At 47.2% G+C, this 14,960-nt stretch overlaps 1 protein-coding gene across 1 annotated transcript; it reads right to left on the bottom strand.

Moving 5' to 3' along the window:
- Window positions 1-11,756, bottom strand: LOC110970002 (disabled homolog 2-interacting protein-like). The gene is made up of 18 exons (XM_051950870.1): window positions 11,499-11,756; window positions 6,696-6,840; window positions 6,008-6,180; window positions 5,591-5,862; window positions 5,311-5,519; window positions 5,084-5,228; window positions 4,850-4,994; window positions 4,528-4,764; window positions 4,245-4,434; window positions 3,918-4,153; window positions 3,092-3,183; window positions 2,533-3,009; window positions 2,056-2,336; window positions 1,534-1,647; window positions 1,334-1,456; window positions 1,184-1,263; window positions 998-1,085; window positions 1-931 (listed from the first exon to the last, which is right to left on the bottom strand). The coding sequence occupies exons 2-18, from the start codon at window positions 6,831-6,833 to the stop codon at window positions 761-763; spliced, it is 3,171 nt and encodes a 1,056-aa protein (XP_051806830.1). The 5' UTR covers window positions 6,834-6,840; window positions 11,499-11,756; the 3' UTR covers window positions 1-760.
- Between the last annotated feature and the right edge of the window lie 3,204 nt (window positions 11,757-14,960).

Raw genomic sequence — 14,960 nt, 5'->3', positions numbered from 1 at the left:
TTTATTGTGTCGTCTCTTTATAAATACTGAAGTGGATAAATAACAATAAGAGGGTCTGAAAGGGAACCAAAGATACAGAACAGATAGAACCACAGCAGAGACGTTCTCACAGCGGGGAAGTGTTCACAAACTATCAGCACAAGTTTACAATAAAATCTGCTGTTTACATTAAAGTTCTCTGAAACAACACAAACAAGCATCTAACCTGATCCACACCAACAAATACTGAAACTAAGGAAGCCTGGAGGGTCTGTTCCAGTGTTGGTGCTACGCTAGCCTGACCGGGATGGAGATGTTCTCTCTGACGTCCAAACATTCCTTAAAACCAGTAAACATAAACGGAAGGATGTTCATCACAGCTCCAAAAGTCTGATCTAAGCAGAACCAGAGTCACAGCAGAGCCACAGAGCCATGGAGTTTTTCCAATTAAACCAGAGCCATAAACAGGATGAGCTGCTCCACTTAGACCAGAATGATTACAGCAGGTTCCAATGGACCAGTCAAAGCAGAGCCATACACAGGCAGAGTTGCTCCAGTGGTGTAGAATCATATAGAAGTGTCCATTTTGATAGCTGGGTGTTTGGCTCTTAACAGGAAGTACCAAAAATAAACAGGATATGATGTCAGACTTTGTAAGAAGAAACATGCAAAACAAAAACAGGAAGTGGGTGATAAGCTAGCAACAGGGGTGGAGTCAGTCACTACTGATTGGTCGATCTGTCAGTTAGCTCCGCCTCATGCAGAAGCAGCCAATCACAGCTCAGCAGTTGCCAGAGTTGCGGAACTCTCCGTTCTCGGTGATCTGCAGAGACGACGTGTTGCTAGGAGACAGACCATTCCTCTGTGATGTCGCTGCGTAGCGCTCCTTCAGCTGCGTCAGCGCCGCCATCAGGCGAGTGTTGGCTGCATCCAGGCTGGAAATCCTCTTCTCCTGTTAGGTGAGACACACAGGTGAGACAGAGAAAAGTGAAACACAGGTGTGGAGACAGACAGGTACCTGTGCCTCGATGATCTTCTGCTTGGAGTCGACCACAGCCTGCATGTCAGAGTGGTCCTTCTTCAGCTCCTCTTCTACTGCCATCAACCTGCACAGGTAACAGGTGAGACATAAATATTCATACTGACACACAGGTGAGCAGACAGACAGGTGAGCAGACAGACAGGTGAGCAGACAGACGGGTACCTGCTGATGATGCTGTTCATCTGCAGGTCTTTGTCATCCTGCAGTCTCCTCAGTCGGCTCTCTGTGTCCTCCAGCCGAGCCTGAAAAACACACAATGTTATTGGACGGGCTGAGTCATGTGACCTCCGCCCCCTACAGGTGTATACAGACCTGGTACTCCTGCAGCATACGTTGGTTCTGCTGGTCCTGGACCATCAGACGAGCTTCACACTCCTCCTGCCGCAATGCAGCAACTCTCAGCTTCTCCTGCAGCACGGCGATCTCCTGCTGGTACTAAAGACACACAGTCAGAACCTGGAGAACCTGCAGAACCTACAGAACTTGCAGAACCACAACCAGGAATCTCTCACCTTCTCCACTAGGGCGTCGTCATGCCGATCGTCCTCCGTCTCGCCGTAGGAGGACGCAGAGTTCATGTTGAGCAGCCATGCAGCGGTTCTGTCCAACGCACACGGAGACGGAGCCTGGAACCAGAACCAGAACCAGAACCTGAGCCAGAACCAGAACCAGAACCACAACCAGAACCTGAACCTGGGACCAACATGAGCAGATACCAGTTGTGTTCCTTGTTTCCTCCTCTTCTCCCATCCCTCCCTCTCTACCTCTTTCCAGCAGCAGATGTTCCCCTACATACAGATCCAGGTTCTGCTCCAGGATTCTTCCTGTTAAAGGCTGTTTTTCTGCCTCTGTGTCCTTAGGGCTGCTCTGGGGTTCTTATGGGTTCTGGAAAGCGTCTGGAGACAATCTGACCTGAAGCTGGAGCTTTATAAATAAATCTGAATTGAATTGAACCAGAACCAGAATCTGATCTAATCCATTGTGTTACCTGACCAAGTGTGTTCAGGTGGTTACCATGGTAACAGCCTGGTTACCTTGGCAGCAGGCCGCTGCTTCTCAGGACTGTCTCCTTTAGATGACGATGACGTCTGTCTGAGCCGCGATTGGCCACTGCTAGGCCAATCAGGACTCGATGACATCATGCTGCCAGAAGCGGGGCGTGGAGGGTAGGCGGGGCCTCCGCCACTGCCACCGCTGAGCATGCTGGGAGGTGTCCGGCCCCGAGGCGGTCCCGGAGGAGCCGAGGAAGGAGGCGGCGGTTGATCGATACGTCTCTGAGGACCCGAGGAGTTCTGCCGCGGGGGGGCAGAGCTACCTGAGAGGGAGGAACAACAACAGGTGAGATCAGCACTGACAGACAGCAGCTACTTGAGGGGGTGGAGCTACATGAAGAGGCGGAGCTACGTAAAGGAGAAGCGCTAAATCAGGGGATCAGGGGGAGGAGCAACAACAGGTGAGATCAGGACTGACAGACAGCGGCTACTTGAGGGGGTGGAGCTACCTGGACTCACCTGTGAGCGTGTCGGTAAGGGACAGCGCCCGGCGGGAGTATTCCTCCCCGCTGCTGCTGCTGGACATGGCCGACATCCTGTCCCCCCGCTCCCCTCCCCCCAGCCCCACTGACATCTGGGTGAGGAACGCCGGTTTGGTCGCCACAGCGTTCCTGTCGTCGGCGTTCCCCTGCGATCCCGCCGAGCCGTCCGACGGCGTGGCGTCGGCCTGCTGCTGGGGTTGCCGTGGCGACGTGGAAGTCATGTGATAGACGGGGTTCTGGAAGGAGAGAGGGAGAAGCCCGGTCCTGCGGTGCCACTGGCCGTCGTCGAGGCCGTCGCTAGGGGAGGAGTCCTGCAGGTCGACCAGAGAAAGGCTGCGGCTCTCATTGGTCAGCTCCGGCCCCTCCCTCCGGCCCCCGTTGGTCATTTCAAACGCCGCCTCGTTCTCATTGGGCTCCGAGTACGAAGAGCTCGGAGCTGGAGAACCCTGCAGACCTGAGGTCAGAGATCAGAGGTCAGAGGTCAGAGGTCAAAGCAGCTGGAAGATGACTGGATAAAAAGGAGTGAGGAGCGTCACCTGATGCAGGCTGCAGACTGGAACCTTTAGTGACGAAGAACAGATCTTTGTTCTCTGGAGTCGGAGACGGAAGTCTGGTGAAGTCTACCAACCTACACACACATACACACAACAGTAACGCAACCAGTAACACAACAGACACACAACCAGTAACGCAACAGACACACAACAGAGACACAACCAGTAACACAACAGAGACACAACAGACACACCACAGTAACACAACAGACACGCAACCAGTAACACAACAGACACGCAACAGACACACCACAGTAACACAACAGACACGCAACCAGTAACACAACAGACACAGAGACACAGAACAGTAACACAACAGACACACAACAGTAACAATAGACACACAACAGACACGCAACCAGTAACACAACAGACACACAACAGTAACACAACAGACACACAACAGACACGCAACCAGTAACACAACAGACACACAACCGTAACAATAGACACACAACAGACACACAACAGTAACACAACAGACACACAACAGTAACAATAGACACACAACAGACACGCAACCAGTAACACAACAGACACACAACAGTAACACAACAGACACACAACAGTAACAACAGACACACAACAGACACGCAACCAGTAACACAACACACACAACCGTAACAATAGACACACAACAGACACACAACAGTAACACAACAGACACACAACAGAAACACAACAGACACAACAAACACACAACAGACACACAACAGTAACACAACAGACAACCAGCACCACAGTCAGTAATGATCCAGTAATGTGTAATAATGACGGCTCTAATATAAACTGTGTAGCGTGTTGTTACCCTCCATCCAGTCCCATGCCGCTCTGCAGGCCGATGGAGGGATTACAGGCTGCCAGAGGAGGAGAAAGGGGCGGAGACAGAGGGGGCGGGGACAGAGGGGGCGGGGACACTACACGCTGCGGCTCAGGTGAAGAAACAGACACGCCTCCCACGGTGGACACGCCTCCCGGGTTAGAGAGAGCTGAAGACACGTCTCTGAGGATCCGAGGAAGAGGACCGAGCTTCAGCAGACACGACTGGAAATGGACAGGAAGACGCTGTTACCTGCTCAGTCGGGTGTGCTACCTGCTCAGTTGGGTGTGCTACCTGCTCAGTCGGGTGTGTTACCTGGTCCAGCTCGGTCAGCAGGGTGTGCAGGCTGGACAGCTCCCTGCCCAGGTCGATGTACCCGTCGAAGCCAGCGGTGTGGTTCAGGCCGTCGGGGTTGGAGATCTCCTGCAGGAAACGCTGCATGCTGCTCCACTGGCGCTCCACAAAGTCATTCATGAACAGCATGTACTCCTCCTTAGTGCCGAACCTGCAGGACAACCACAGGTAACAGGTGGACAGGTAACAAGTGTGTCAGGTAACAAGTCAAACACAGGTAGACAGACAGCTACAGGTAACGTACTTGCTGAAGTTGGCGAGGTTCTGGATGACCTTGGCGATCAGCGTCAGTGTTCTGGCCGTGCGTTCGTCGGGGTATTCCTGCATGAGGTCGAACAGCGATGGTGACATCACGGCGGGACACAGGAAGCGCAGGAACAACGAGGCGCTGATCAGACGCTCGCTGATGTCTGGTCGCCCCCGGTTACCGCACTCCTGACGCCATGACGCAAACACCTCCTTCAGCTCCCGGGGGAAGACCCTGTGTGGGCGGGGCATATCACAGAACAGGTGTATCAGCTGAGTCTCAGCTGTGTCTTGGTCAGGTGTCAGGGTGGGAGTCGTACCTGTAGGAGTCCAGGATCTTGCAGAAGGCCAGTTCGCAGCACATCCTCAGGTTGGCCTGATGTTCCAGCAGGTCGGAGGTGGAGCAGCGAGACGGGTCCACCTCACAGTTCTCATCAGACTCATACAGGGCTTTGATGAACTCACCTGGACACACAGGAAGAACAGGTGATGTACAGGTGAGACAAGCGGCAGGTAGCAGACAGAGGTGTGTGTGAGGTGTGTTTCTGCTGTACCCAGGGCGTCCTGCAAGTACTTTTGTCCGATCAGCTTCAAGTATTCCTCGATGCTTTTTGTCGCCAGTGTGTTCTCTCTGAAGATCAGCTGGTCGTTGTCACGACAACGGTCCACCTCTGACATCATCAAGTCTGTCAGGAAGTCCTGTAGGAGTCAAACGTCAGGGGCAGAGTCAGTGACCAGGTGTATCTAGGTGTGTGTCCAGGTGTGTGTCCAGGTGACCTACCTTGGCCTTGCCAGTGCTGTGCAGGATGTGCACCAGGGCAGCAGCCAGCTCCTCCTTGGCCCTGAGACTGATGGAGGCCTCCAGGGTGGAGCAGAGCAGCAGGTAGTTGGAGCTGATGTACTCGGCGAACTCCTTGTACTGCTCCATGGGCAGGATGACGATGCTCTGGTAGCGGGCCTTCACCCGCACCGTGGGCACCGAGGACTTCCCTGAGGACACGGAGGGGAAGGTAAGACTGGGACGTGGACGTCTCCGGTCCCGCCGTGAGACGGCTACTTACCTCTGCTGGTACTGGGCGTGCTCACTGAGTACCACTTCTCCACCAGCTGTCTGCCGGTCACCGTGGCAACGGGGATGTTGACCAATCCCACGTAGCTGCTCTTGTCCTTCTTCCTTTTGCGGTCGGTGTCCTTGTAGAGGTGCAGCGTGACGGACGAGACGGACGGAAGGCTGCTGAAGTCGAAGCGTTCTCCCCAGAACACGTTGTCTGTCCTCAGCTTACAGGACGTCCGAGCATAGAGGCTGTCGTCCAGACAGAGCTCACAGAAGTACCTGGAGAGGTACAAGTACTACTGTTACTGCAGTACTACTACTGTTGCTGCAGTACTACAACTGTTGCTGCAGTACTACAACTGTTGCTGCAGTACTACTACTGTTGCTGCAGTACTACTACTGTTACTGCAGTAGTGCGTTGTACCGTTTCTTGGCTGGCAGGTCCTTGGCCTCTATCACCCAGACCGTCAGGACATTCTCCAGTCTCCGGCTGTTGTCCTTGTTGGGGTGGACGGCTCTCCGCAGGTTCTCCATCCATTTGTCTCGTTCAGCCGCCGAGCGACATGAGAAACACTTGGTGCCCGTCGACGTCGTTACCTAGGAGACACGCGGTCAGGTCATCGCCACAGAAACACCTGCTTCACAAACAGGTCACACACGTGTGTTGAATGTAGTACTAGTACCTCGAAGCAGTAGTCCTGTATGTAGTATGTTGTACAGTGTAGTACTAGTACCTCAAAACAGTAGTCCTGTATGTAGTACGTAGTATGTAGTACAGTGTAGTACTAGTACCTCAAAACAGTAGTCCTGTATGTAGTACGTAGTATGTAGTACAGTGTAGTACTAGTACCTCAAAACAGTAGTCCTGTATGTAGTACGTAGTATGTAGTACAGTGTAGTACTAGTACCTCAAAGCAGTAGTCCTGTATGTAGTATGTAGTACAGTGTAGTACTAGTACCTCAAAGCAGTAATCCTGCATGTAGTATGTAGTACAGTGTAGTACTAGTACCTCGAAGCAGTAGTCCTGTATGTGGTATGTTGTACAGTGTAGTACTAGTACCTCAAAGCAGTAATCCTGTATGTAGTATGTAGTACAGTGTAGTACTAGTACCTCAAAGCAGTAGTCCTGTCCCAGCAGGGAGGAGTGGACGGGTTTGATGATCACTGATTGGTCCATTGTGAGCTCCAGAGACGACACACAGCCGGCGCTTAGCAACGACTCCTGGCTACCACAACGCAGCCGCCGCATCACACACCTGCAGCACACACACACACACACACACACACACACACACACACACACACACACACACACACACACACACACAGGTGAATGAAGTTCTTTCTCTCTAAGTCCTGTTCACCCAACCTGGAATTTTCAACCATCAAATGTCGGCCCTTCCACCTCCCTCAGGAATTTTCCTCAGCACCGTGTACATTCACCCTCAGGAGGACATGGACGCTGCATTAGCCGAGCTACATGAGGCTATCTCCAGCTACCAGGCTAACCACTGGGCAGCTGTCCTCACCGTGGCCGGGGATTTTAACAGCGCCACCCTGAGGAAGGTGATGCTGGAACTTTTCCAGCACCTTCCCCACTAGAGGAGACCGAACGTTGGACCGCTTTTATTGTCCCTTCAGAGACGACCCTAACCACCATTGGGCAGATCAGACCATGCTTCCATCCTCCACCTGCACAGGTACAAGCAGCGGCTGAAGCGAATAGCTCCGGCAGAGAGAGAAGTGACGTGTTGGTCTGACCAATCAGAGGCTGTCCTGCAGGACGTTGTGGAGACAGATGACTGGGAAATGTTCCTGCTCTGGTGATCATGTCGGCGTGTTTACGGAGACGGTTGTGGGATTCACTGGAAAACCAGTGGAGGACACTTTCCCCAAAAGAACCATCATGGAGTTTCCCAACCAGAAGCTGTGGATGAACAAAGACATCAGCTCTGAAGTCCCACACCACCGCCTACAGCACGGGACTCACCGCCTACAGCACGGGACTCACCGCCTACAGCACGGGACTCACCGCCTACACCACGGGACTCACCGCCTACAGCACGGGACTCACCGCCTACAGCACGGGACTCACCGCCTACACCACGGGACTCACCGCCTACACCACGGGACTCACCGCATACACCACGGGACTCACCGCATACACCACGGGACTCACCGCCTACACCACGGGACTCACCGCCTACAGCACGGGACTCACCGCCTACACCACGGGACTCACCGCCTACAGCACGGGACTCACCGCCTACAGCACGGGACTCACCGCCTACAGCACGGGACTCACCGCCTACACCACGGGACTCACCGCCTACACCACGGGACTCACCGCCTACAGCACGGGACTCACCGCCTACAGCACGGGACTCACCGCCTACACCACGGGACTCACCGCCTACAGCACGGGACTCACCGCCTACACCACGGGACTCACCGCCTACACCACGGGACTCACCGCCTACAGCACGGGACTCACCGACTACACCACGGGACTCACCGCCTACAGCACGGGACTCACCGCCTACACCACGGGACTCACCGCCTACAGCACGGGACTCACCGCCTACACCACGGGACTCACCGCCTACAGCACGGGACTCACCGCCTACAGCACGGGACTCACCGCCTACAGCACGGGACTCACCGCCTACAGCACGGGACTCACCGCCTACACCACGGGACTCACCGCCTACACCACGGGACTCACCGCCTACACCACGGGACTCACCGCCTACAGCACGGGACTCACCGCCTACAAAAATTCCCAGAAACTCACTCCTAAACCTTGTGGACAGCCTTCCCAGAAGAATTGAAGCTGTTTTAGCTGCAAAGGGTGGACCAACATCATATTGAACCCTATGGATTAGGAATGAGATGTCACTTACGTTCATATGCAAGTCAAGGCAGGTGAGTGAATATATATGAATATATATATATATGTGTGTGTATATATATATATATATATATATATACACACACATATATATATAAATAAACACCCAAGAAATATATTTATATATATATATATATATATATATATATATATATATTTTTTTTTTTTTTTTTTTTTAATTTTATTTTTATTTTTAGTGCTATTGTGTTTTTGTTTTTTATAGTTTCGGTCTGGAACAGGTGCTCAGTACATTTCACTGCATGTTATTTTCTGTATAATTGTGTTTATGATAAATTAAAGTCTTGAAACTGGTTCTGATCCAAATAAATCCAACATCTCACCGGTCTGGTCGGATCATCTGAACAACGTTCCTCTGCTGGAACCTTAGAGCTTCTTCTAGAGCAGCAACATGTCTGTTAGAATCCTCAGAACCATCAGAACCCCTAGAACCATGAGAACCACCAGAACCATCAACCTCTTTACTAACTTTTATTGTTGCCATAATAAAACCACTGAAGAAGCTGCTCTGGATCCAGAACCACATCCCTAAATCCTCTACTGGTTCTACTGGATCTCACTTGTTTCCACAATAAACCGATATGTATCAGAAAGATTCCAGTATGGACTGCACAGCAGATCAGTTGTTAGCACCGCCACTTTGCAGCTAGAAGATCTCCTTTTCACCTCCTGGTTCTGGTTCTGATCTTTCTGAATGGAGTCTCCATGTTCTCCCTGCTGGGTTCTCCAGGTTCTCCAAGTTCCTCCCACAGTCCAACAACATGCTGAGGTTAATGAGTGATTGTAACCCGTTTATAGATGTGATTGTTTGTCTCTATGTGTAGCCCTGTGATAGGTTGTTACATGTCCAGGTGAACCTTCAGCGTAAGGCAGCTGGAATAGGCTCCACCCCCATGGCCTTAATGAGGTGTATAGATGATGGATGGATGAAGATTCCAGTTTGTTAATGGTAATGATTCTTCCACCAGAGTTTGTTCTGGAGTTCCTCAGGGTTCTGTGCTAGAACCAGTATTATTTACTTTGAACATCTTTAGACCATATCATTAGGAAACACTCCATAAATATCCATCGTCATGCAGATGACACCCAGTTCTATTTATCTATGGAACCAGATGGAACCAATCAGTTGGTGGAACTCCAACATGTCTGAAGGACATAAAGGCCTGGATGACCTGGAACCTTCTCCATTTAAATCCACACAAACTGAGGCTCTTGTGGTTGAAACACTCCATCTAACCAGATAGGTCCTCTAGATGGCGCTGCCTCCAGCTCTCCTGTAGAGAACCTTGGAGTTCTCTCTGACCAGGAGCTGTCCTTCAACATCTAAACCAGTCTGTAGGGCAGCTTTCTATCGTCTAATGTTGTAAAATCAGGAACATCTGGTGTCAGAGTGATGCTGAGGAACTAGTCCATGCATTTAGAATATTCTAGGCTGGACTACTGTAGTTCCTGATGATCAGGAGGTCCCAATAATTCTCCTAAAAACCTCCAGCCAGAGTTCTGACAGGAATCAGGAACAGAGATCAGAGTTCTCCTGCTAGCTTCTCTTCATGGTTCCCTGTAAAATCCAGGATAGAATCGAAAATCCTTCTTCTAACATCTAAACTCTGAATAAGCAGCTCCATCGTATCTTAAAGACCCGATTGGTCCAGATCATCCTATCAGAACCCTTCCCTCTCAGACTGCAGCTTTACATCTGGTCCAGAGGTTCTGAGGTAGCAAGACTGGATTTGTTAAGTTCTGGTTCTAAATGGATCCAGTTTGAACATGTGTCATAAATCAGTGCTGTATAAATATACGTAGCTGAACTGAATCAGGGCAGTAAAGTGATGTTGAGCTTTAAGGGTTCCCCTATAAAAACACTAACCACTAACAGGAACCAGAACATCACCATGGATACAGGGAGCCAATCAAAGCCCTGCTTCAGATCCATTCACATTTTATCATGTCAGAAGTCCTGGACTGGTTTCCATTCAAGCATCTGATCCCATATGAAGTATTAATCCTACAAACATTCCAATGGCTGGATGTCCTCATGATGTTCTACACATGTTCTCCTGATGTCCTTATGATGTTCTACACATATTCTCCTGATGTCCTCATGATGCTCTACACATATTCTCCTGATGTCCTCATGATGCTCTACACATGTTCTCCTGATGTCCTTATGATGTTCTACACATATTCTCCTGATGTCCTCATGATGCTCTACACATGTTCTCCTGATGTCCTTATGATGTTCTACACATATTCTCCTGATGTCCTCATGATGCTCTACACATATTCTCCTGATGTCCTCATGATGCTCTACACATGTTCTCCTGATGTCCTTATGATGTTCTACACATATTCTCCTGATGTCCTCATGATGCTCTACACATGTTCTCCTGATGTCCTCATGATGCTCTACACATGTTCTCCTGATGTCCTTATGATGTTCTACACATATTCTCCTGATGTCCTCATGATGTTCTAAATATATAAATATATTCTACAGATGTCCTTATGATGTGTATCAGTGTGTATTATTGTCTGTTATCTTGTCATTATCTGAACAAGCTGCTGAATGCTAGCTATCTACAGAGTCAATACTGCATGTGTGTGTGTGTGTGTGTGTGTGTGTGTGTGTGTGTGTGTGTGTGTGTGTGTGTGTGTGTGTGTGTGTGTGTGTGTGTGTGTGCGTGCTGTTAACCTTTATTAGCTTGAACATGTTGGTTACCAGCGTGTGTCTACCTTAGCCACATGCTAACAGAGCAGGCTAGCAGAATGCAGCCAGGCTAACACACACACACACACACACACACACACACACACACACACACACACACACACACACACACACACACAGAAACGCAGCATGCATGGACATGCAAATCAGGTGGAAGACGCCGTGCACTCCCGACACACACAGACACACACACAGACAGACACACACACACAGACACACACAGTAATCTCTGCAGTGTTTGGAGGACAAAGACTCACCGATCATCCTGAGCTTCATGGATCCATGTTCTCCTTCATAGGGAGGAGAAAGATGGAGGAGCTGCTGGTCCTGATGCTGTTCTGTCTGTCTGTCTGTCTATTAGCTTGATGTTGATGCTACAGCAGTATTCAGTATTAGCGCTCTCTCTCTCCGTCTCTATGGGACTCGCCCTCTCTGTCAGCAGTCGCCCCTCCCCTGCAGAGGAGCTGCCCTACTTCCTCTCCTCCTTCCTCATCTTCTCCCTCCTCACTTCCTCATCTCATCTCCTCCCTCCTCACTTCCTCACCTGCTCATCTCCTCGTGGCCAAGGCTAACATTAGCCACATTCGCTGCTCAACATGCTAACACTCAGGATTTTTATGTTATGTCTAATGCTAATGTTAGCCACATTAGCTGCTCAAAATGCTAACACTAAGCATTCTCCTGTTATGTCTAATGCTAATGTTAGCCATATTAGCTGCTCAACATGCCAACACTAAGCATTCTCCGTTGTTCTGTCTAATGCTAATGTTAGCCACATTATGTGCGCAACATGCTAAAACTAAGCATTCTCCTGTTATGTCTAATACTAATGTTAGCCGTATTAGCTGCTCAACATGCTGACACCAAGGATTCTCTTGTTGTTATGTCTAATGCTAATGTTAGCCACATTAGTTGCTCAACATGCTAACACTCAGGATTCTCCCATTGTTGTATCTAATGGTAATGTTAGCCACATTAGCTGCTCAAAATGCTAATACTAAAGATTCTCCTATTGTTGTGATGAATGCTAACATTAGCCACATTAGCTGTTCAACATGCTAACACTAAGCATTTCCCCATTGTTGTGTCTAATGCTAATGTTAGCCACATTAGCTGCTCAACATGCTAACACTAAGGATTCTCTTGTTATGTCTAATGCTAATGTTAGCCACATTAGTTGCTCAACATGCTAACACTCAGTATTCTCCCATTGTTGTATCTAATGCTAATGTTAGCCACATTAGCTGTTGTACATATGTGTCAAAATGTTCTACTTGTGTTTTTATGACGTTCTACACATGTTCTCATAGTTTATTTGTGTTCTGACTGACTGGATCCAGGAGTGGTCTGATTGGCTGGTGGATTGACGATAGCCAATCAGGAGGCTGGCTGGGACAGGTGGACTCTTACCTGGAATCAGTCTTAGTGATCAAGCTGCTCTTCATGCTGCTGTGACGAGACAATTTGGGCTGAGAGCGAGTCCGACGGAGAGACTGCTTCAGCCTCCGAGACAGAAAACCCTGGAGGAGGAAGAGGAAGAGAAAGAGAAAGAGAAAGAGAAAGAGAAAGAGAAAGAGAAAGAAGAGGAAGAGGAAGAGGAGGAGGTCTATCAGTATATTCAGTCTATGGGTCTATTAGTACTAGTACATGGGTATATTAGTATTAGTATACGGGTATATTAGTACTAGTACATGGGTATATTAGTACTAGTACATGGGTATATTAGTACTAGTACATGGGTATATTAGTATTAGTATACGGGTATATTAGTACTAGTACATGGGTACATTAGTACTAGTACATGGGTATATTAGTATTAGTATATGGGTATATTAGTACTGGTATGTGGGTCTATTAGTACTAGTACATGGGTATATTAGTACTAGTACGTGGGTATATTAGTATTGGTATGTGGGTATATTAGTATTAGTATATGGGTATATTAGTACTAGTACATGGGTACATTAGTAGTAGTACATGGTATATTAGTATTAGTACATGGGTACATTAGTACTAGTACATGGGTATATTAGTACTGGTACATGGGTATATTAGTACTAGTACATGGGTATATTAGTACTAGTACATGGGTATATTAGTACTAGTAAATGGGTACATTAGTACTAGTACATGGGTATATTAGTACTGGTACATGGGTACATTAGTACTAGTACATGGGTACATTAGTACTAGTACATGGGTATATTAGTACTGGTACATGGGTATATTAGTACTAGTACATGGGTATATTAGTACTAGTAAATGGGTATATTAGTATTAGTATATGGGTATATTAGTACTAGTACATGGGGATATTAGTATTAGTACATGGGTATATTAGTACTGGTACATGGGTATATTAGTACTAGTAAATGGGTACATTAGTACTAGTACATGGGTATATTAGTACTGGTACATGGGTACATTAGTACTAGTACATGGGTATATTAGTATTAGTATATGGGTATATTAGTACTGGTACATGGGTATATTAGTATTAGTACATGGGTATATTAGTATTAGTATATGGGTATATTAGTACAAGTACATGGGTACATTAGTAGTAGTACATGGGTATATTAGTACTGGTACATGGGTACATTAGTACTAGTACATGGGTATATTAGTACTGGTACATGGGTATATTAGTATTAGTATATGGGTATATTAGTACTAGTACATGGGTATATTAGTACTGGTACATGGGTATATTAGTATTAGTATATGGGTATATTAGTATTAGTATATGGGTATATTAGTACTAGTACATGGGTATATTAGTATTAGTATATGGGTATATTAGTACTAGTACATGGGTATATTAGTATTAGTACATGGGTATATTAGTATTAGTATATGGGTATATTAGTATTAGTATATGGGTATATTAGTACTAGTACATGGGTATATTAGTATTAGTATATGGGTATATTAGTACTAGTACATGGGTATATTAGTATTAGTATATGGGTATATTAGTACTAGTACATGGGTATATTAGTATTAGTATATGGGTATATTAGTACTAGTACATGAGTATATTAGTACTGGTACATGGGTATATTAGTATTAGTATATGGGTATATTAGTACTGGTACATGGGTACATTAGTACTAGTACATGGGTATATTAGTATTAGTATATGGGTATATTAGTACTAGTACATGGGTATATTAGTATTAGTACATGGGTATATTAGTACTGGTACATGGGTATATTAGTATTAGTATATGGGTATATTAGTACTAGTACATGAGTATATTAGTACTGGTACATGGGTATATTAGTATTAGTATATGGGTATATTAGTACTAGTACATGGGTATATTAGTACTGGTACATGGGTACATTAGTACTGGTACATGGGTATATTAGTATTAGTATATGGGTATATTAGTACTAGTACATGAGTATATTAGTACTGGTACATGGGTATATTAGTATTAGAATATGGGTATATTAGTACTAGTACATGGGTACATTAGTACTAGTACATGCGTATATTAGTATTAGTATATGGGTACATTAGTACTAGAACATGGGTATATTAGTACTAGTACATGGGTATATTAGTATTAGTATATGGGTATATTAGTACTAGTACATGGGTATATTAGTATTAGTACATGGGTATATTAGTACTAGTACATGGGTATATTAGTATTAGTATATGGGTATATTAGTACTGGTACATTTGTACATTAGTACTAGTACTTGGG

Source organism: Acanthochromis polyacanthus, chromosome 7 (assembly GCF_021347895.1).
Source record: "Acanthochromis polyacanthus isolate Apoly-LR-REF ecotype Palm Island chromosome 7, KAUST_Apoly_ChrSc, whole genome shotgun sequence".
Lineage (NCBI taxonomy): Eukaryota > Metazoa > Chordata > Actinopteri > Pomacentridae > Acanthochromis > Acanthochromis polyacanthus.
The sequence above is the reverse complement of the archived record's forward strand: the minus strand, read 5'-3'. Positions and strand labels throughout refer to the sequence as shown.

Bases quoted from the DNA above. Each gene is read 5' to 3' on its own strand.
- LOC110970002 (XM_051950870.1), bottom strand. From the start codon at position 6,833: ATGCGGCGGCTGCGTTGTGGTAGCCAGGAGTCGTTGCTAAGCGCCGGC. The intron at 5,863-6,007 runs GTACAACGCACT...GTACCTCTCCAG, and splicing joins GACCTGCCAGCCAAGAAACG to GTACTTCTGTGAGCTCTGTC. The intron at 3,184-3,917 runs GTAACAACACGC...ATGTGTGTGTAG, and splicing joins GGCATGGGACTGGATGGAGG to GTTGGTAGACTTCACCAGAC.